Consider the following 21,099-nt stretch of genomic DNA (forward strand, 5'->3'; position numbering starts at 1 on the left):
GAGTGCAAAAAGTAACCTAATATCTGATTTCTCAAGAAAACCTGATAATCCTAATTTTTATGTGCAAGCTCTTGCTTTATAAACACTGGCAACTAATTTTTGTTTTTCGTGTCCTTCTGCAGGACAAACAAAACCTGACTGCAGTCCAAACTGGCTGGGACCCCCAGGTGGAACCCTCCCAGGTTCCAAGCAGGGCTGGACAGCGGAGAGCTGGTGACACTGTGCTTAGTCCACAGCAGCCCCCTCCAGCCCCAGAGCTACTAAAAGCACAGAACTTTCACAGACTGCTAGACACACTAACTAGCATTTAGAGTATCTTCACATTATGGAAGTGGCCAAAGGAAGGCATCAGATTACTGAAGAAAAAAAGAGTACATCCAGCTGACTTTTAAAATATATGTATTTATTTATTTTCTCATTTGAATCAATCTTCTTAGGCACTCAAATCATCCCTGTTTTATTGACACACTTGGTTCTGTTCCATAACCACCATGCTACAAAGGCAGAGTTGTAAAACAATTAACAGCGATATTCCCCAAGTGAATGCAGTGAGCATCCACACAGCATGGGGACCTTCAGGCAGCTGAGTTTGCAAAGGCCTCCTCCGGTGGTAGCTGCTGGTCACTGGGAGCTTCATCTCCTCAATATTTACCCAGTGTGGCAGGTTGAACAGTGCCCTGGGACCTGTGAATGTGACCTTATATTTGGAAATTGGGTCTTTGCTGATATAATGAAGTTAAGATAAAGTCATATTAGATTAGGGTGGGTCTTAAACCAATGATCAGTGTCCTTAAAAAAGAAATTTGGACAAAAAAGCAAAGAGACACAGGGACAGAACCATGGGATGACAGAGGCAGAGACGGGAGTGATGCATCTACAAGCCGAAGAACACAATGATGGACAGTGTATTAGTCTGTTCTTATGCTGCTAATAAAGACATACCTGAAACTGGGTAATTTATAAAGAAAAAGAGGTTTAATGGACTCACATTTCCACATGGCTGGGGAGGCCTCACAATCATGGCAGAAGGCAAAGAAGGAGAAAAGCCACGTCTTACATGGCGGCATGCAACAGAGCTTGTACAGGGGAACCCCATTTATAAAACCATGAGATCAGACTGGATAAAGAAAATGTAGCACATATACACCATGGAATACTATGCAGCCATAAAACAGAATGAGTTCACGTCCTTTGCAGGGACATGGATGAAGGTGGAAACCATCATTCTCAGCAAACTAACACAGGAACAGAAAATCAACCACCACATGTTCTCACTCATAAGTGGGAGTAGAACAATGGGTACACATGGACACAGGGAGGGGAACATCACACACTGGGACCTGTTGGGGGTGGGGGCCGAGGGGAGGGAGAGCATCAGGACAAATACCTAATGCATGCGGGACTTAAAACCTAGATGATGGGTTGATGGGTGCAGGAAACCACCATGGCACATGTATACCTATGTAACAAACTTGCACTTTCTGCACATGTATCCCAGAACTTAAAATTTAAAAAGAACTTACCATGTAACCAAAAACCACCTGTTCTTCAAAAACTACTGAAATGAATTTTTTTAAATGAAACAAACAAAAAAAATCCCATCAGATCTCATGAGACTTATTCACTATCACGAGAATAGTACAGGAAAAACCCACCCCCATGATTCAATTACCTCCCACCAGGTCCCGCCTATGACCACGGGGGGGGTTATTACAATTCAAGGTGAGATTTGGGTGGGGACACAGAGCCAAACCATATCAGAAAGCAAATCAATAGAAGTGAGGACAAGGCAAGGAAGGATCCTCCCCTAGAACCTTCAGAGAAACCATGGCCGGGTGGACACCTTGCTTTAGACACCTAGCCTCTAGAACTGTGAAAGAATAAGTATCTGTTGTTCTAAGCCACCCAGTTTGTGGTATTTTGTTACAGCAGCCCTAGGAAATTAATAAAACTGGAAAGATTTGGAGCACTTTGTACTTCTCCACTTAGTGTAAAATTACCAACATCTTCAAAAATCTACCAGGGGCCTTTAAGAAAAGTTTGCATACAGTCAAATGCATGTTAAGTGTAGCCTGACAACCTGGAAATGTGCGTATGTAGGTGGGTGCCTATCAGATGCCCACCCGAAACTTCACGCTGTGAGTCCAACATCTGAACTGAAAGTCTGTCCTCACCACAGGCCACAAGGCACAAAGAGTACATCTAGAGTGGCAAGAAGGAATCGGGAAGACAGTAATTTTGCAAGTTCTAGGCCTACAATGCTGAAGGCCACAGGGAGTGGTGCTGACTTCAGGTCAGTGTGGTGAAGGTGGAAGAGACTACATACTCATGGTGGCTGAGAAGGCTGAGCGCTGAAGCAAAATATTGTCATTAAAATCCACTTAGGTGTTTAATTGTGCAGGGCTCCAGCAGAGCTGAGAACAGCCTAAGGCAGCCACTCTGGGGGTGGGCGCCTACTGCAGGTCCATTAAGACACAGGTCCCCATCTGAATGCAGAGGAGGTACCTCCAAGCTTCCTTCTCTGCAACCTCAAGAGCCTGGCTCACCCCAGCCCCTCAAATGTTTGTTTCCTTCCCTTTTGCACCAGTTTGGGTGTCTGGCTGGCTCCCTGGAGCTCTAAGCTAAGAGCAATTTCATGCAAGCTCATGAATGTGTGTTCAAGACTGGACAGTGAAAAGCAGATATTGGCCTAGCAGATGAAGGTGTTTCCATGGCACAGGCTCTCGAACTAAGTGCAAGAAAAGACCGGGTGTGGGAAGGGGAAGTGGAGGAGGGAGGTGTTGGGAACAGGGGAGTAATAACTCCCAGCATTGCGCTGGCCAGGAAATGTCACCAGCATGCATGTGTTTGAGGGAATAGGGTCAGCCAGCATTCACTGAATGCTTAACTCACACCAGGCACCAGCTACAAGCCTCACATTAGTTCATGTCAGACTCACACAGCTGATCTGCACCTTGTCTGCACCAGGAAACAATACCTATTGTTTAAATCCACTCCTTTCTAACTGGCTTAGGGCCTGGACACAGCGCTTACTAGATGTTTGAAATATCATCCCCGAAATATCACACCTCTGGGATAGGCACTGCTATTACCTCCATTTTACAGATGAGAAAACAGGTGCATGGTAAGCCCCAGGGCTGCACAGGTCATAAATGGAAGCTGTGGGGAGAACTCAGTACTGTCTGGGCCCAAAGCCCCTGTTCTTAACCGTAGGATTTATGGTTTTGAATTTAAGACTAAAGAAATTCAGTGAAGCGAGGATCATGCCAGGAATTAGGTGAGACATTTAAAAACCAAATACAAACAGAATGACTCAATGAGAAAAGAGGCAACGCTAATATACATAGGTCTTGGATTTCCTCCATACCATAAGTGCTGTGAAAGAGCATGTCTTTTCATTCTGAAGTGTTTAATGGACAGATCTTTAAACCACGATGATATTCTCTAGACCCTTTGGAGCGCCAGTTATGTTTTCTGAGGCTCAGCTCCTTCAGAAGGCCTTTGGAATTCAGCCCTTAGCTAGCAGTGGCTTGCCAAGAACCAAGATGCAGAAAAAAAACCGGACACCTCACTCATATGAGAAAGCAGTGGGCCTCCAGAAGAAACAGAGGGCGTGACTCTTCCCGAGAGGCTGGGCAGTAGGGGGGAAGAAAAGGGCAGTAGGGGGTGTTAAGAAAAGGTCCATGTGGACTGGGCAGAGGCTGGCTTCTGGTGATAGTGGTCACTCCTTGGCTTGCGGGTGCCTCCCTCCAGTCTCTGCCTCTGTTGTCACATGGTCTTCTTCCCTCATATCTTCATATTATCTTCTTATAATGACAACATTCACACTGGATTAAGGGCCCACCCTACTCCAGTACAACTTCATCTTAACTAATTACATCCACAAGGACCCCCATTTCCAAATAAGGTCACATTCTAAGATACAGGGGTTCAGATTTCAATATATCCTATATCCTTTTGGAAGACACAATTTGACCCATAACAGTGAGATTCTTACTTGCAAATTGTTAAAGGAAAAAAATGAAAGCAGGATGTCTGCAGATGTCAGTCTGTTAGACAGCTGCAGGAAGCTATCATTCACTGTATAATAATTTTGGGGGTTTGTTTTGAGATAAGGTCTCACTCTGTCACTCAGGCTGGAGTGCAGTGGCACAATCTCAGCTCACTGCAACCTCCACCTCCCGGGTTCAAGTAAATCTTGTGCCTCAGTCTCCCGAGTAGCTGGGATTACAGGTTCCCGCCACCACATCTGGCTAATTTTTGTATTTTTAGTAGAGTCAGGATTCACCATGTTTCCCAGGCTGATCTCAAATTCCTGGGCTCAAGGGATCTGCTGGGATTACAGGCATAAGCCACCAAGCCCGGCCTATAATAATTTATTTTTTAAAACAAAAGAGATAGGTTGATAGTCGTATTAGTTTGCTAGGGCTGCCATAACCAAGTACCACAAATTGGACAGCTTTAACCACAGAATTTATTGTCTCACAGTTCTGACGGCCAGGAGTCTGAAATCAAGGTGTTAGCAGGCTTGACTCCCTCTGGGGGCTGTGAGGGAAGGATCTGTTTCAGGCCCTCTCCTTGGATTGTAGATAGCTGTCTTCTTGCTACAAGTCTTCACATCGTCTCCCCTCTGTACATATTTCTGTGTCCAAATTTCCCCTTTTTATAAGGACACCAGTCATATTGGATTAGGACCCACCTAATGACTTCATTTTTACTTGGTTATCTTTATAAAACCCCATCTTTAAATAAAGTCACATTCTGAAATACTAGGGGTTAGGACTTCAACATAGGAAAATTGTGGGGGAAGGTTGGGCTACAATTCAACACAAAATGATAGTGCTGTGCCAGTTCTGCTTTCTACACAGTGATGGGGAGACCTGAGCCCACTGCAGCTGCACACAGTGACTGATAGGCTGCCTCCCTAAGCCACAGCCCATCAGCCAACACATCCCCTTCTTTGAGAAATGACAGAACAGTCCAAGAGAAGAAGCAGCAAGCTCTATCCATCCTATGAAAGCTTCCTAGGCTGGGCGTGGTGGCTCACGCCTGTAATCCCAGCACTTTGGGAGGCCAAGGCGGGCGGATTACCAGGTCAGGAGTTTGAGACCATCCTGGCTAACACAGTGAAACCCCGTCTCTACTAAAAAAAACACACAAAAAATTAGCTGGGCGTGGTGGTGGGCGTCTGTAGTCCCAGCTATTCAGGAGGCTGAGGCAGGAAAACAGCGTGAACCTGGGAGGTGGGGCTCGCAGTGAGCCTAGATCGTGCCACTGCACTCCAGCCTGGGCGACACAGCAAGACTCCGTCTCAAAAAAAGAAAAAAAGAAAGCTTCCTGATTTCCAGAGGCATTTTGTGTGTGAAGCCGGTATTAGGTGCCCTAGAGAAACAGCTAAATTCCTGGTAAAGCTTAGTAAAGGTAAAGGATAACTCAGAATCCAGCTTTTTCCCATATCTCTACTTGCCCTGTAGTGCGAGGTTAAAAGAAAATATAGGTGGCACCACCTAGAGGCAGAAGACGAGGAAGATGCTAAAAAGGAAAGAAGAAGAGTATGGAGCCTGAACAATCTCAACCCCAGCTTTCTTGCTCTTTTATATTTCTTGGGGATCATTTGCCCAAACTTGCCCTCTCAACCCTATCTCATGGATTTATGCCTTCACACCAGAGCAATAATAACACATGTTCAAGAAATGGTCAGGAACAGTAAAAGCAAGTAAAATTCAAATCCCATTTTTGCACCTACTTTCCTATAACTGGATTTGGAGATTCGTTAATATTTTATCATTTGACAAAGTCCTCAAATGTATCCCTCCTCCACACCACCCCGCCCCCTCCCCCAACACACCCACCAAACATAAAGGGCCAGGTCTGTAAACGCAAAGCCAAAGACATCAATTGGTGTAACTTTCCAAAGGAGAAAATGAACCGCCTTGGGAAGAGGATCCCAAACATTCAGGATCCCCCCAACCACTTGGTTAGAACACAGATAGATGGCAGCTAACATCGACACAGAACTGGAAAACGATCTTAAGGCTCTTGACTCCCAGTCCCCTGTGGGTTCTGGAAATTTGGATTGCTGCTTTATTACAGAAGGCGACACTAATCAAAGGACAGTCTCTTCAAGGAAAACATTTCAGAAACTCCCGGGATTAACAGCCACGTAAATATTCATTTCCATAAGAAACCATTATCGATGTTTTTAGAATCTTTTTATAAAGCAGGTTCGACATGATAATATGTCATGATAGCAGTAAGATTCCATTTCAACAGGGTAACAGATAACTGGAGAAAAAGCCTGAAAGCCCCCACTGGGGGTCTCTGACAGAAGAAGGTTATGGAGACTTATTTTCTGGGCCAACAGGCAAGCTCCATGGAATCGCTCTACTGCTCAATTTCCTCATCTGGAGATGACACCAACCCTTTACCTTTACTAACAAGGCTTCTGCAACGATCAAATGAATCAATAGAATGTAAAATGCCTGGGATAGTGTGGCCTAGAGGAAGCTCTAATAAGCCCTCCTCATCATCAGGACTTTCACGGTGCTTCCTCGTTTGTCTAAAACATTATCTTTATTCCTTTTATTTTAAAGCTATTTGGATAAAACTCTCTCTGAGGGCATTCCACTAACCAAGAACAGAAATACACTCAGTGTCCCCAAATGAGCCCCTTCTATAGATTCAAGAGGCAGAAAATCCAATGTCTTAACTCAGCTGGAAATTAATTTTAGTCCATCAATAGGTATCTCACAAAGAAATAAAACTAGTAAGTAGAGGTAAGGGAAAACAATCTCGCTAGATAATTTTTTTAAATTAAAAAAAAAGTAACTGTTTTCAATTATTAAATGAACCAGAAAAATATTTTTTAAAGATGTTACCCAGGGCTGCCAAGACTAAAATAAAGTCATAGTTTTCACACGTTGCCAGCAAACTAGTGCAAAACTTTAGCAAAACAAGTGGGCAGTCGGTGTCAAGAGCCAAGAAAAGGTGCCTTCCCTCTAACCCAGTAATTTTAATTCTGAGAATTGAGCCTAAGCAAACTTCTCAAAACAGAGGGAAAGTCATGTCCACCCTCCTGTTCACAAGTGAGCACTGTTTCCCATAGTGGAAAACTGGAAAGAAGAGAAATGCCAAATTATGTGTAGATAAACCATATTATAGCAAGTTAATGGCACTAAAAATGACAAAGAGAAAAATGGGGGAAGATACAGAAAAAATGTTAACAGGTTGAAACTGAAATGTTACATGAAAAAATGTCAAAATATAAAACTGTAGACCCCTGGCGATTACACTGGGGAAAAGCCTGAATGAGAACTTCCAGAATGCCAATAGTGGATCTGAATACAGATGCTTTTCCTCCTTCTCTGCCCTCAGTTTTTACAATATGTGGTCTTATTACCTTCACGATAAAAATTTTAAAAAAATTCTTCCTGTGTGGTAAAAATCCTTCCTCTGCTGTGGATACAGAAGAGCTGCTCACTGCCTCATATCCCACCATGACACACCTCTGCAGGCTCTTTCTTGCCCTTTGAAAAGGGCAAGAATTCTCTCTTTTTTAAGAAGCGTATTATCTTCCCAATGCCAAAGCTCCACAGGGCACTTGAAGTAATCACCTCTCTGAGGCGAGAACACTGCCACCTTCACTCACCTCCCCTTCAGTACCCAGTTGTTCCAAAGAATCAGAGAAAGGGCTTCGTAGCTCATGAGCAAGACACAGAACCAGTCTCCCTCCCTCCGGGAAGGCGGCAGGAATTCCACATCAGCCGTTCCAATCATCCTTGAAAAGGTGGTCAAGTTGGTCACCCTGGAGACCTCAGCCCTGTCCACCCTGGCTCTGGCTGAAACCATTGTATATTTCCGTGATCTGGTTAAGCATAAGTTCCTTAAACGATCCTAAACATTTTGATCAGCAGAAGTAAAAGTGCGGAAGAGAGTGAAACAGAAGAGACGGAAACACAGGGGGATGGTTAACTTACAGTGTCTCTACCTGGTAGAGCATTAGGCAGCCTCCCAAAACAACTGTGAATCCTCAATATAGAATGTGGCCAAGGGCCTCTAATGTTAAGTAGAAAAAAGCAGGTAATTGAACCGTATTTCCCCATGACAACAACCAAATAAAATAGTTGGTACAGATTTAACCAATAATAGTTAATGTTTATAAGCCACTTACTATATACAGGCACTGCGCTGCATGCTTCATACAGGTTAAAACTTCACAACAGTGTTAAGTATCAGAAGCCTTATTACCCCTGTTTTGGAGAGGAGGAAATTGAGGCACCAGGAGGTTAAAGAATTCTCTTTAATTCTCCCAAAGGCTAAAGTTTAGAACATGCTGGTAAGTTTCCCACGATCACACAGCCCCCTAAGGGGGAAGAAGGGCTCAGAGTTTGACACAAATAGGCCTTCTCAAGGGCTCACACCCTCAAGTCCTAGGCTGGAAGGGAATATATAAGAAATTTTAAATGAAAGTAGAATTTGTTTTAGAAAAGGGACTTTTTCTCCTTCCCTCTACTATCTAAACTTTCTAATGTTCTGTTTTCACATTTTAAAGACAAAAAAAGAAGGGCTACAGAGAGAGGTCAATATATGTTTGGGGCTCATGGTTTTTTAATTATGTTTTGCTCAAAAGACTACATAAATGCCACTCAAATCTCCACCACACTTGGGTACTAAAGGTAGGAAGTCAGGAGAAAAAACTAATGGAGAATAGCCAAGAATGAGCCTGTTCCAAACCAAACCAAGCCTCCAGGCAGCTGCCAGCAACATCTTTTTTAAAAAAATATTTGCTCTCCACCATGTCTTCCCATTTGAGCATGAATTCTAAAATCATGAGATTTTGTGACAGGACACAGAATGTCAGAGATTGCACTAGTATCACACAGCTGCTACTGACAAAGCTGGGAATACGACTTAGGAATTAACTCCTTAACCCTGCGTTCTTTCAGAAACATCATGTTCCAAATATTCCCAGGTCAGCTAACAACAATCCGCACGTGCCAAAGGTCAAATATACACCATATTTCAAAAATGGTAACTTGGCACACTTGTATAGTGTTTAATAAATCCTTAAAACCAGACAGATGACAGGGCTCACACATACTATGTCATTTGCTCAGATTACTAATGTTATAGCTCTAGTAATTCTGAGGCCATGTTAGAAACAGAGAAAAGCTAAACTAGACATAATACTTTTACAAAATAATTCTACAGGCCAGGCTTGGTGGCTCACACCTGTAACCTGTAATCCCAGCACGTTGGGAGGTGGAGGTAGGTGGATTGCTTGAGCTCAGGGGTTCAAGAGCAACCCGGGCAACATGGTGAAACCCTGTCTCTACAAAAAATAAAAACACATTAGCCAGGCGTGATGGCACACTCCTGTGCTCCCAGTTACTGGGGGGGCAAAGTGGGAGAATCACTTGAGCCCAGGAGGTCGAGGCTGCAGTGAGCTGTGATCATGCCATTGTCTTCCAGCCTGGGCTAGAAGGTAACAAACAAACAGTTCCGCAAAAATAAAAATTCACATGTATAGTCATCAATTCAGAAGGGTCACATGCAACAAGCAGTATGAAGTATTCTCCCCAAAAAACACACCTCAATTTTCCCATCCCAAAAACTTCTCTGAAAGGCAGGAGCAGGCACTGGGAATACGGGACCCCTTGGATGGGCAAAGGGCCAGTTTCAGAGGGGGCAGCTTGCTCCAGAGGTATGTGAACTCCAAAGCCAGTGCCCCTTTCCGTGCGTCAACAGACGGGGGCCCCAAATTCCGGTCAGAGATATATTAAAAATTCAAATGATTGGCTGGGTGTGGTAGCTCATGGCTGTCATCTCAGCACTTTGGGAGGCTCAGGTGGGCGGATCATGAGGTCAGGGGTTTGAGACCAGCCTGGCCAACGTGGTAAAACCCCGTCTCTATTAAAAATACAAAAATTAGCCAGGCGCAGTGGTGGGCGCCTGTAATCCCAGCTACTCAGAAGGCTGAGGCAGGAGAATTGCTTGAACCTGGGAGGTGGGGGTTATAGTGAGCCAAGATCGCACCACTACACTCCAGCCCCGGGTGACACAGCAAGACTCCATTTCGGGGAGAAAAAAAAAAGAGAAGTTCAAATGATTAACCTGTCCTCAGCTGTTTCCTCAGCTGGCTTCCAGGGAGACAGCAGGCTCAGAGCCAGGACACACAGTTCTCCTGTCAGACAGGCCACGTGGCCTGGTGCCCAAAGCACACGGAAGAGCCAGGAACCATCGTCTAGTCATGTGGTCTCAAGGCAATCCCCTGTGAGACAACACTGTGCCCACCACCTGTCAGTCATGTTTCCTACCTACCAGGGCACCCAGGAGGACAACCACACAGGGCACATGGCCAAGCTCACTCTGCAGAGACAAACTGAAGAGGAAGAGAAATACACCTCTGCAGGGCAGGGAGCAGGATCATTTGACACCACGGACCCTCTCAACTCACATCCCCATGCCTCTCTTCTCGTAGATGACCATCAACCCAACTCTCACGCATGTTTCAGCGGCATAAAACAGGCAAAGGGCTGAAAAGGAGGTGGGGTGGGGAGGATCACAAAACCATCTGACCCTGGTGGTGCCCATTAGGAGATGATGTCCCCAGCAAAGGCTCAAGCCCTATCTATTGGCAGAGGAAAGGGGATGGGAAAGCACGTTACTAAGTATTCAGTGCCAACTCCATGCTGGATACTTGGTGGGATGCTATGCCTCATTTAATCATCAAGAAGATTCCACGGTGCTCTGTAAGATGGTCACCAGCATGGACCCTGGAGTCAGGCAGCCCTGGGTTCCCACGTCCAATGTGCCACTTGCTGGTTTTAGGTGCTGCAGCCATATAACCTCTGGGATGCTCAGTTGGCTCGTATATAAAATGAAGGCAAGGATGGGACTCCAGGGTAGGGATTAGTAGAGCCTGATGGTAAAACCTTCTGCTCTCTCAAAGCCTTGGCTCCACCTCCACCAAGATCCCTGTGTCTACACAGATCATGTGACACTGAGATGGAGATACAGCAGAGAAGCAGGACTGCTGGCAAGAGGCACAAAACCACCAGCTTGCAGCAAGCAGAGTGTGCAGGGTCTAAGCCAGCGCAGGACCTGCTCCCCTCTGCCCCAGGATGGCTGCCACCCCACCCCAGCAAAGGGCCAGGCCACTCACGGCACTCCTTCTCATCACTCTTGTCGAAGCAGTCAGGCAGCCCGTCACACTGCCAGGCGCCCGGAATGCACCGTCCATTGCTGCACATGAAGTTGCCTGGTATGTTGCACTCGTTGGTAAAGTTGTTCCCGGGGAGCAGCTGGCTCTCTGTCGGAGAGAGGGGACAGGTCAGATGGCACAACAACAGTAGGGACCTAAGCGCCCCTCAGCTGAAAGGTGTGTGGTTCGGTATAGGTGAGACTTCCGGTAGGTGACTCAACCTCTCTGACCTTCAGTTTCCTCATCTGTGAAATGGACTAATAATCTGCTCAGAATCCCACCTCCGGATATTCTGAGAGGACTAAAGAGAAATACAGGGAACAAACATACTTAAATGTCGAGCACAAAATGGGTGTTCACTGACTTGTTTTCTTTCTCCATCAAAGACTGGTTGTAAACTCCAAATGTTCTTTTCTGGCCCATCAGCAGTGATTAAAAATTAAAATTCTAGACAGGAGTGAGCACTGGACTCCCAATGTCTCCAACAGTAGGAACTGCAAGATCTTTCCACGCCTCAGACTCTGTAGCCCTTACAATCACAGAATCCTTGAAGCTGGGCCAAGTTGGCAGAAATACTGGGAGATCATTTCACTCTAGGAAACAGGAGCCCAGACCTATAAGACCAACCTGCCTGAGGTCGCACAGGTAGAAAAGGCCGCACTGAATCTTGCACTTGGGATTTGTAACCTCCACGAGGGTCCCAAGGTCACGAGATTGCCTGCCAAGAGTTACTGGAGGCTGAGAACCAAGCTGCAAGTTCAGATTCAACTCCACTGAACATAGTCATAAAGTGCCAAAGTCCCCAACCCAAACAGCCAACTCTCAGGCTGGAAAGCAAATAGAGAAGGCCAGTGCTGTGGTGGTGGGGGTGGGCAGGGTGCCGAGTTCATCTACCAGTGGACCCTGGGGGCAGATTTTCAAGGCAGCCAGGATCTGATCGATCTGACCAGTCTGAACCATTGTGATCAATGGCTGGGGGACAAGGAGCCATGTGAGTAAAGGAGTTTTGAGGAAAAGCAGGGAAAAAAAAAAAAAAAAAAGACCAGTCCTTCAGCACACCGCAGCTCCAGAGCTCCCTCCTGAGTCATTCCATAAGCATTTACTGGACATTTATGACCAGATACTTGTGCTATGTTCTAAAGATACAGAGATAAAGCCTAGGGCTTATTATACCTTTAGGCTGGAAAGGCACACACAGCAAAATAAGAACAGTGATGTCTAGACCTGCCTGGGGGTAGCAGCAGAAGAGAAGGGTCCATGATTCTTTCAAAAACCTTGCCAAGGAGAAGCATCTCTAGATCTCCAGATCCCTAAATCATATCCGCCTACAGGCCACAATCCTTTACGTGTGCTTTTCTTTTTTACCAGGGATGCCCTTCGGCCTGCTGGGTCTCCTAGTAAATCCCTACACACCCTTAAGCAAACGAATATGTCGCCTTTCCTCTGATGTGTTCCCTGGCTTCTCCAAACACAGATGAGCACTAACTCTGTAGTCTGGTGATAGTACCACTGGGGTGATACTAAAAATATTTTATAACTAGAACAAGCAGGCAATAACCAATTACAATGGACATCGTCACAGGCAAGCAATACCCCACCGGCCTTGGTGCCATGGAATTTCCCTTGTAGACTATCTGCTGCATTATACAGAATTAATAATGCACATGCATGTTTCATTACTGAAAATGAGCTTTCATCACTCACTGGAGAACTCTAGGAGAGAAGCTACAATGAGGGGCTCTACCCTGCCCAACTGCCCACATCAGAACCCTAGAAATCTCCCTTGTCCCCTCCTCAGTCTATCAACTGTGAAATCATGTTCTGATAATGGCCAGTCCCCGAGTCTCCATTGCCACAGCTGCGACTCCAGCCGAAGCAGCCACCCTCTCTTATGGGGACTGCTACGCAGCACAACTTCCCAACTTGGCCTTCCTGCCTCCCATCTTGGCCCCCTCCAACCCACTCTCCCCTCTGCAGCCAGAAGGATCTGTCTAAACACCAAGTCAATCATTTCTTAACTTTAAAAGGTCATTGAATGGCTCCCTGGTGTTCTTAAGATAAAGTCAAAATTCAAAGAACTCAAAAATGATTCCGAGAAAGAGGGTAGCATCTACAGTGGATGTTGATAGACACACAGAGATAAAAACTAAGCACCCCTCAGGTCTAGAGAACAGTGTCAGCAAAGACTCTGTGCAGGAAGATGTAGCCCAGAACATGGAATGACATGGAATTTAAAAATCATGCAGCTCTCATTGTTAGGAAATGCAAAGGTATTATGCTACTATTTCTTCTATTCTGCTGCAATTTCTCCTATCCTAGTGCAAAGTCGGCCATCCCTAATTAATCATGATGCTCTGTTCCACCGAGCCCAGAATCCATATGAGACTCCCTCTCAAGACTGGACTCCAGAAAGCCACTAACAACTCTGAGAAGAACATGAAACCAATTCACCATCTCCAGGCAAGGGCTTGAGGGGGACCCTAGAAGGGCAGCCAGGTACTGGATACTAGCCAGACAACGAATGCTCAACCCAGAAAATCCACACATTCCAGCCGTTTGCTAACAACTGCTCTGGGCTTCTCCAGCAAGCAAAGAACTCTCCAGGGACCGGGAATGTATTGGTCATTCTGCTTTGTATGGAAATACTTACGAGTGCATTTGTAGAGGTAGCTCCTCGAAGGCAAGCCCCCCTGGAAATGTCACTGCAACTGTGAAATCATGTTTTGATAAACAGATTTCTGGAGCAGGAAAATTGGCCAGATTAGATTCCAAAGCACTTCCTCTGAGAGTGAATAAGGCTGGCGGCACATGGACTTGACAAATGGATGGATAGCTGCAGAGACTAAATACCATGTCTGTTACACACAGGTGGTCCTGCCAGCCACGGGGTTCAAAGTGCTTTCTCAGTAGGACCAGGGATCCTGGGGCCTGGTGAACAATAACAGAGAGGTACGTTCTTTTTGCTCTTCTGAGCAACGGTATTAGGCATGCAGGTGGTGCACAGCCATGTGCTTCAGGGAAGTGACATGATCAAACTCAAAAGCATGAGGAGGGCCCGTAACGGTAGCTCACACCTGTAATCCCAGCACTTTGGGAAGCTGAGGTGGGTGGATCACTTGAGGTCAGGAGTTTGAGACCAGCCTACCAACATGGTGAAACCCTATCTCTACTAAAAGTACAAAATTAGCCAGGTGTGGATGCACACCTGTAATCCCAGCTACTTGGGAGTCTGAGGCAGGAGAATCACTTGAACCTGGGAGGTGGAAGTTGCAGTGAGCCAAGACCACGCCATTGTACTCCAGCCTAGGCAACAAGAGCAAAACTCTGTCTTAAAAAAAAAAAAAAGGCATGAGGAGAAACTAAAGCAAAGGCAGGTTAAATCTTATTGATTCTGCCTTCAAAAACCTGCCTCAAACCCATCCAATTTGCAAACCCATCACTCAACTGGCACCACCCAATCCAAGTTGCCATTATCTCTTGCCCTTTTCAACCATGGGTTTTCAACAGGGATCAATTTTGCCCCCCAGGGAACATACGGCACTGTCTGGAGACATTTTGGGTTGTCGTGATGGGGAGATGGGGGTGCTATTGGCATCTAGTGGGCAGAGTCCAGAGATGTTGCTATACCTCCTGTAATGCACAAGACAGCCCCCATAACGAAGAATCATCCAGCTGAAAATGTCAATAGTGCCGAGGTTGACAAACTTTAGTTCATTAATTAAAAAACCTTTGGACTTCCCACTTCTCACTCCCTCCAGTTCCTTCTCTTCACACAGAGTGAGATTTTAAAATGCACTACGGGTTCTCTGTGTCCTCAGAATAAATCTAAACCTCTGGCCATAGTTTACAAAGTCCAGCATGGTCTAGTTGCTGCTTGCTTCTAGATACTCATTTCGAACCATCTCCTGCAACACACCTCAGTGCCCGCTGCTGTGAGGCCTCCAGATGTGCTGTTTGCTGACCCCGGACATTCTTCCACCTACCTTTCATCTGTGTAATGGGCTCCACTGTGTCCCCCCAAAATTTATATGTGGAAGTCCTGAACCTCAGAACTTCCGAATGTGACTGTATTTGGAGATGAGGATCTTTAAAACGACGGCATTAGGGTGGGCCCTAATTCAGTATGACTGATGTCCTTCTGGGAAGAGATCAGGACAGAGACCATGGAAGAGGGAAGACCATGTGAGGACACAGGGAGAAGACGACCATTCATAAACCAAGGAAGAGGGGCCTCAGAGGAAACTAATCCTGCACCTCCATCTCAGACTTCTTGCCTCCAGCACTGTGAGAAAACAAATTTCTGTCGTTTCAGCCACCTAGCCTGTGAACTTTGCTATGTTAGGTTGGTGCAAAAGTAGTTGCATAACTCACAAGGAAATTACATCTGCACCAACCTAACAGCAGCCGGAGCAAACTAATACACTGCGAGGCTAACCTCATTCATCCTTCAAACCTCAGCTTAAATCACTTCTTCAGGTCCCTTCATGGACACTCAATCTAAAGCTCGTCCCCCTGTTTTTCACGCTGGTAATGTCCTGTTTTCCTTTATTCCAACTTTTGCTTACTGATGTGTCTGTACTATCTCTCCACCTAGATTGAACACTCCATGAAGGCAGAGAGGCACTGTTTTGTTCAACTCTGCACCCTGGGCACCTGACCACTCTGTAGGTCTCCAATGAATACTTGTAACCACTCTAAGAAGAAAGGATAATGTTCAGTCACTAATTTATTTCCTCCCTTTCCCCCATACTCTTCCCTAGAGAGTTCCATCTGCCCCTTGCCTCATTCCCCTAGAAAGTGAGTAGAATCTGTACATGCATATTTAAAACAAGACATGGGGGTGTCTGGATTTGTACAAGTACATTACTACCCAGTCTGCTTTAAAAGAGGTTAGAAATCTTTTCAGGCCGACAACAGGACTTTCTAGTGGCTGAAATATTTATCCCATCTTAGTGCCCTGGGACACATTTAGAATCCAAAAAAGACAAGCATTAGCACAAAGTTGGCTAGCTGGGGTTTCTCCTCCTCCCTTCTCTTTTTTTCATTAAGCTGAAAAATGAAAAAGAGTTGCCCATTTTCACTGCAGCACATCACTTACTTAAAATAACTATACCATCTGCACCAAGAATGAAAAAAAAAAAAAAATTCCAAGTCCCATTCTATTGGACAAAGGCAAACAGCCTGCTGCAGAAGCTTCTTCCAAAACTGCTGGCTCCCACAAATTTATATTTGACAAGGGGGCCAAAATTGGTGCAACTACACAAACTCAGACAGCTGCTGCATTCCACTCAAATTACTCCAGAACATGCAGTTAGTGATGTTGACTTTTCCAGCTGAGAAATGGGAATTCCATCCTACCAGCTGGAGTCCTCCTGGCTCTCTCCTCTCCTTCTGCTGTTCTTCCCACCCTAGGGGGACCCCTTGTCATGATGCAATCTAGAATTGACATCTGCAAACCATGACAGCCCTGCTTTCCAACTTCTGCCCAGTGGCCTTCATTTTTATCCTCTGCTTCCTGACAATCTGGATCTGAAGGCTCAATGACCAGCAAAAGCAAGACATACACCCATACATATGTACAGACACACAGGCTTAGCATTTGGTTTTGCAAATCTCAAATCTCAAATGGATCTTGTCTAAAACCTCCCCAGAGAATTAATAACCTCTTTCCACTGCCTAATGCCAACATAGTGTTATGAGGTCACTGAATGCCACTGTCTGTTTTCCATGACTGCCTTCTTTAAACGTATACACACAGACACACACACACACACACACATACATATTCCATGCACAGGCACAAGGCCAGTGAGGGAGCTGCTGTCCAACGATCTGTTTACAAACATCCCTAGAAAATCCCTGAAGACCTCCTCGACTCTAGGCTGCTCCGCATGGTAGCATCAGTGTAAGAAGGAACCAGAGACATCTGTCCTGTGCATTTCCCATTCGGTTCCCATCAAACTGCTTCCTGCTGGAGCCTGACTATGAAGAGCACTCCAGCTGTCACCAAGAATAGTCACACAAGGCTGAGTCTGGGGCGAAGATGGGCCTTCTGGGTCTAAGCACCTCAGCATAGCCAGGTCTCCAGCTCTGTCTAGACTCTTTAGGCCACCCTGCGCTGTGAGCTCATTCCAGTAGCCCCAGCCTCCATTTACCCATCTGTTCAAGAAAGACAGCCCAGGGAAATTGGTGAGAAGGTATAACATGACCCCTGGATTCAGCCCAGGACCACTGGCTATTGATATCCACAGATTTCATATTTACACTGCCTATGATCCTAAAAGAAGATGGTGTGCAATACTGCAGCAGGAACAACTGATGGACAGAGCAAGTCACCGGGATAGCGAGTGGGCCTAGCTGCCTACTCTGCCATGAGGTGTCTGCACGTCCTAGAGCTGTATGGTTGTTTCTCCTACAAGGGTAAAGCAGCAGGAGTTACAAAATGATAAAGGCTTTGTTCCTTTCTTACAAAGCAAGTCAGTAAAGAAAGCCAATGGCTGTTATTAATGGGGCAAGCGAAGAGGTCTAGGTAAAGGACAGTTTTTCACCAGGAAAGAGTTTTATAAATTATTTTCTTGCTGTATTTATAACCTCATTAAGGTCCTGATAGCTGCTACTTACATTTTTTTAGTTATGCTTCAGTGCATTTCATGAGGAAAATTATGTTGCAGCAATATTAATCTAGTGTGGGTTTGCAGAGCCATCAGGATATGGTCTTTGTGAGATCTGAGGTCCACAGTTTGGGGGTCTGACAGCAACTCTGGAAGATGCTGTTTGTCATGATACTGACCTCCAAGATGAGCACTGAGCCCCGACCCCACTCTCATCCCATCCCTCCTCCTGCTCCCTTTAACAGCCCTCAATAAATCAATTATTACGGACTTTTCACTAGGGAAGACCTGACATCTACTGAAACACATACACACGGCAGGAGTGGAAGATCCGTTTTTCTGGGATTTTTTTTTTTTTTTTTTTTGAGACTTAGTCTTGCTCTGTCGGCCAGGCTGAAGTGCAGTGGCGTCATTTCGGCTCACTGCAACCTCCACCTCCCGGGTTCAAGCGATTCTTCTGTCTGATTACAGGCATGTGCCACCACGCCCAGCTAATTTTTTTTTATTTTTAGTAGAGATGGGGTTTCCCCATATTGACCAAGATGGTCTCGATCTCCTGACCTTCTGATCTGCCTGCCTCGGCCTCCCAAAGTGCTGGGATTACAGGCGTGAGCCACCATGCCCGGCCCTTCAGTTCTTTTTTACTCCTTACAACAGCCCTATGAAATAGGCACCATTTCCATTTTGCAAGATGAGGAAACTGAGACTGAAGAAGTAACTTGCCCAAGGTCACACAGCTAGAACAAGTCTGCAAATGGCCAGAGTAAACATTTCAGGCCGTGTAGGCCAAGAGGCCAAATTAAGGTACCTATATAAGAGGAGAGAAAAGAATATTCCACAAATTTTTATTGGTTAAATTCAAAATATTTTCATAATCATTGGGAACAATTTTCTGTAATATAGGTCTACTATGAAAAAAATGGAATTCTTTTTGGGAAGGGTAATTAACATTTCACTTAATTGAGGTTCAAAGTTACTGTTTCCCATTATCAAAATATATTATAAATGTCTGATTTTTTTCCCAACTATTTAAATATGTAAAAACCATACCTGGCTCAAGGGAGTGTCTACAAGCAGGTGATGGCTGGCTTCAGCCCATTTGCCAACTGACTCCCTGCACTAGAAGACTACAGGTTTATGTAAAATAAGAAAATGACAAAAGTGGCCAATCCCAAGGCACATCCTCCCTATTCCATCACACCCACCACTCTGAAATGAGCCCCATTGTTGACTGGCTGCTCCCCACACCATGTCTTCTTGCTGTTGCATCCTCAGCAACCAGCAAGTGCCACGTGCCTGGAAGACCCTCCATAAATGCCTATTGACTGCATGAACGGGCAACAGAACCTGTTGACCCTTAAGAACCTTTCCAGTTGTGACATTCTTAAGTTCTGTGAATTTATCTAAACAGGAGTTGAACCCATTTATACTCTGCCACGCAATATGCAATGGATAAATGAGATTGGGGTGAAGAACACTTCTGGGCTCCCACAAGTAAAGGCACTGAAGTCAAGAACTTCTGGAAGAACTTTTGCAAGCGCTTGCTTTTCACTCACACCCATGTCCTTGCCAAGGGCTGGCCGCTGGTCAGGCCTGGGAGAGAACCCAGAGCAGGAGCCATCCCCCCATGCCTTCTGTCTTTTCAGCTCAATCAGCAGCGGCAGGAGGAAGTGAGTTGGGCATGCTGCTAAACTGAAGGAGGGGACACCTTTACGACCAATTTTATCTGGCTTGCGATAAGCCAGGGCTCATGAGACAGCCAATCGACTCTGCACTTCAGCACCTCTCAGGAAGAGTCACTGCCCAGGAAGGATTTTGCTACAACCCCAAGTTCAGCCCAGCCCCTTGTGCCCAGGAACAACTGCAACAATTTCCACAGCCACTGGGAACGATTCGATAGCCTTTCTTCTGCTCTGCGCAGATGCCTCCAGGCAGAGCAAATATGGAAAATACCAAAGTCAACTAAAGAGTAAGGCCAGAAAAGCAAAACAACCTTCACATAGGCCCCAAAGTGTATCTCTATGAGTTCAGGGTAAGGAAGAAATTCTTCTGAAATACGACTCAAAGCACAGGCCACAAAGGAAAAGACTGATAAATACAACTGCAAGAAAATGTTAAGACTCCTAATCATCAATAGATATTATAAACAAAGTTGAAAGAGAAGCCACGAACTAGAATAAGATTATCTGCCACATGTATAACCCATGAAGCATCAATATCTAGAATTTTCTGACAAAATGATATAAGAAAATACAAGCAGCCCAGCAGAAAAATGGACAAAGCACATGAACAGGTACTTTCACTGATGAGGAAACTCAAACAGCCACTTAATATACACTCAATCTCACTTGTAATCAAAGAATGATTAATGGAATCATTAATGATGAGGGCTCTCTTTCACACCCATCAGACTTGCAAAAATTTGAAGCCTGACATTCTCAAGTGGCGCGAAGATGGGGAGGAACAGGAACTCACACACAGCACATCTGAAGAGCAATTTGGCAACTCCTAGTGAAGCTCACACACTTGCTACTGGAAAAGGGTCCCGATCCAGACTCCAACAGAGGCTTCTTGGATCTCATGCAAGAAAGAATTTGAGGCGAATCCAGAGTAACGTGAGAGCAAGTTTATTAAGAAAGCAAAGGAATAGAAGAATGGCTACTCCATAGGCAAAGCAGCCCCAAGGGCTGCTGGTTGCTCATTGTTATGGTTATTTCTTGATTACATGCTAAACAAAGGGTGGATCATTCCTAAGTTTTCTAGGAAAGGGGTGGGCAATTCCTGGAAGTGAGGACTCCTCCCCATGTTACACCATATAGGGTAACTTCCTGACATTCCAAATCCATGGCATTTGGAAGCTGTTATGGCACTGGTGGGAGTGTCTTTTAGCATGCTAATGCATTGTAATTAGCATATAATGAGCAATGAGGACGACCAGAGGTCAAGTTCCTCGCCATCTTGGTTTTGGTGGGTTTTAGCCGGCTTCTTTACTGAAACCTGTTTTATCAGCAGGTCTTTATGACCTGTATGTTCTGCCGACCTCCTATCTCATCCTGTGACTTAGAATGCCTAACCTCCTGGGAATGCAGCCCAGTAGGTCTCAGCCTTATTTTATCCAGCCCCTATTAAGATGGAATCACTCTGGTTTAAACGCCTCTAACACTTTGACCCAGCCAATCCCAATACATACTCTAGGCCTAGGGACAAACACGCACATGTGCACAGGGTGACAGTAAGAGAACATTCAGTGAGACACTACTATCATACAAAACTATAAGACAAACT

General features: G+C 45.3%; 1 protein-coding gene across 1 annotated transcript in view; it reads right to left on the reverse strand.

Moving 5' to 3' along the window:
* Positions 1–21,099, reverse strand: part of LDLRAD3 (low density lipoprotein receptor class A domain containing 3) — a 293,157-nt gene that overhangs the window by 187,499 nt on the left and 84,559 nt on the right. The window contains 1 exon segment of the mRNA XM_033205049.1: positions 11,165–11,311. Coding sequence (XP_033060940.1) covers positions 11,165–11,311 — 147 coding nt within the window.

This window comes from Trachypithecus francoisi, unplaced genomic scaffold, assembly GCF_009764315.1.
Source record: "Trachypithecus francoisi isolate TF-2019V2 unplaced genomic scaffold, Tfra_2.0 Lachesis_group8, whole genome shotgun sequence".
Lineage (NCBI taxonomy): Eukaryota > Metazoa > Chordata > Mammalia > Primates > Cercopithecidae > Trachypithecus > Trachypithecus francoisi.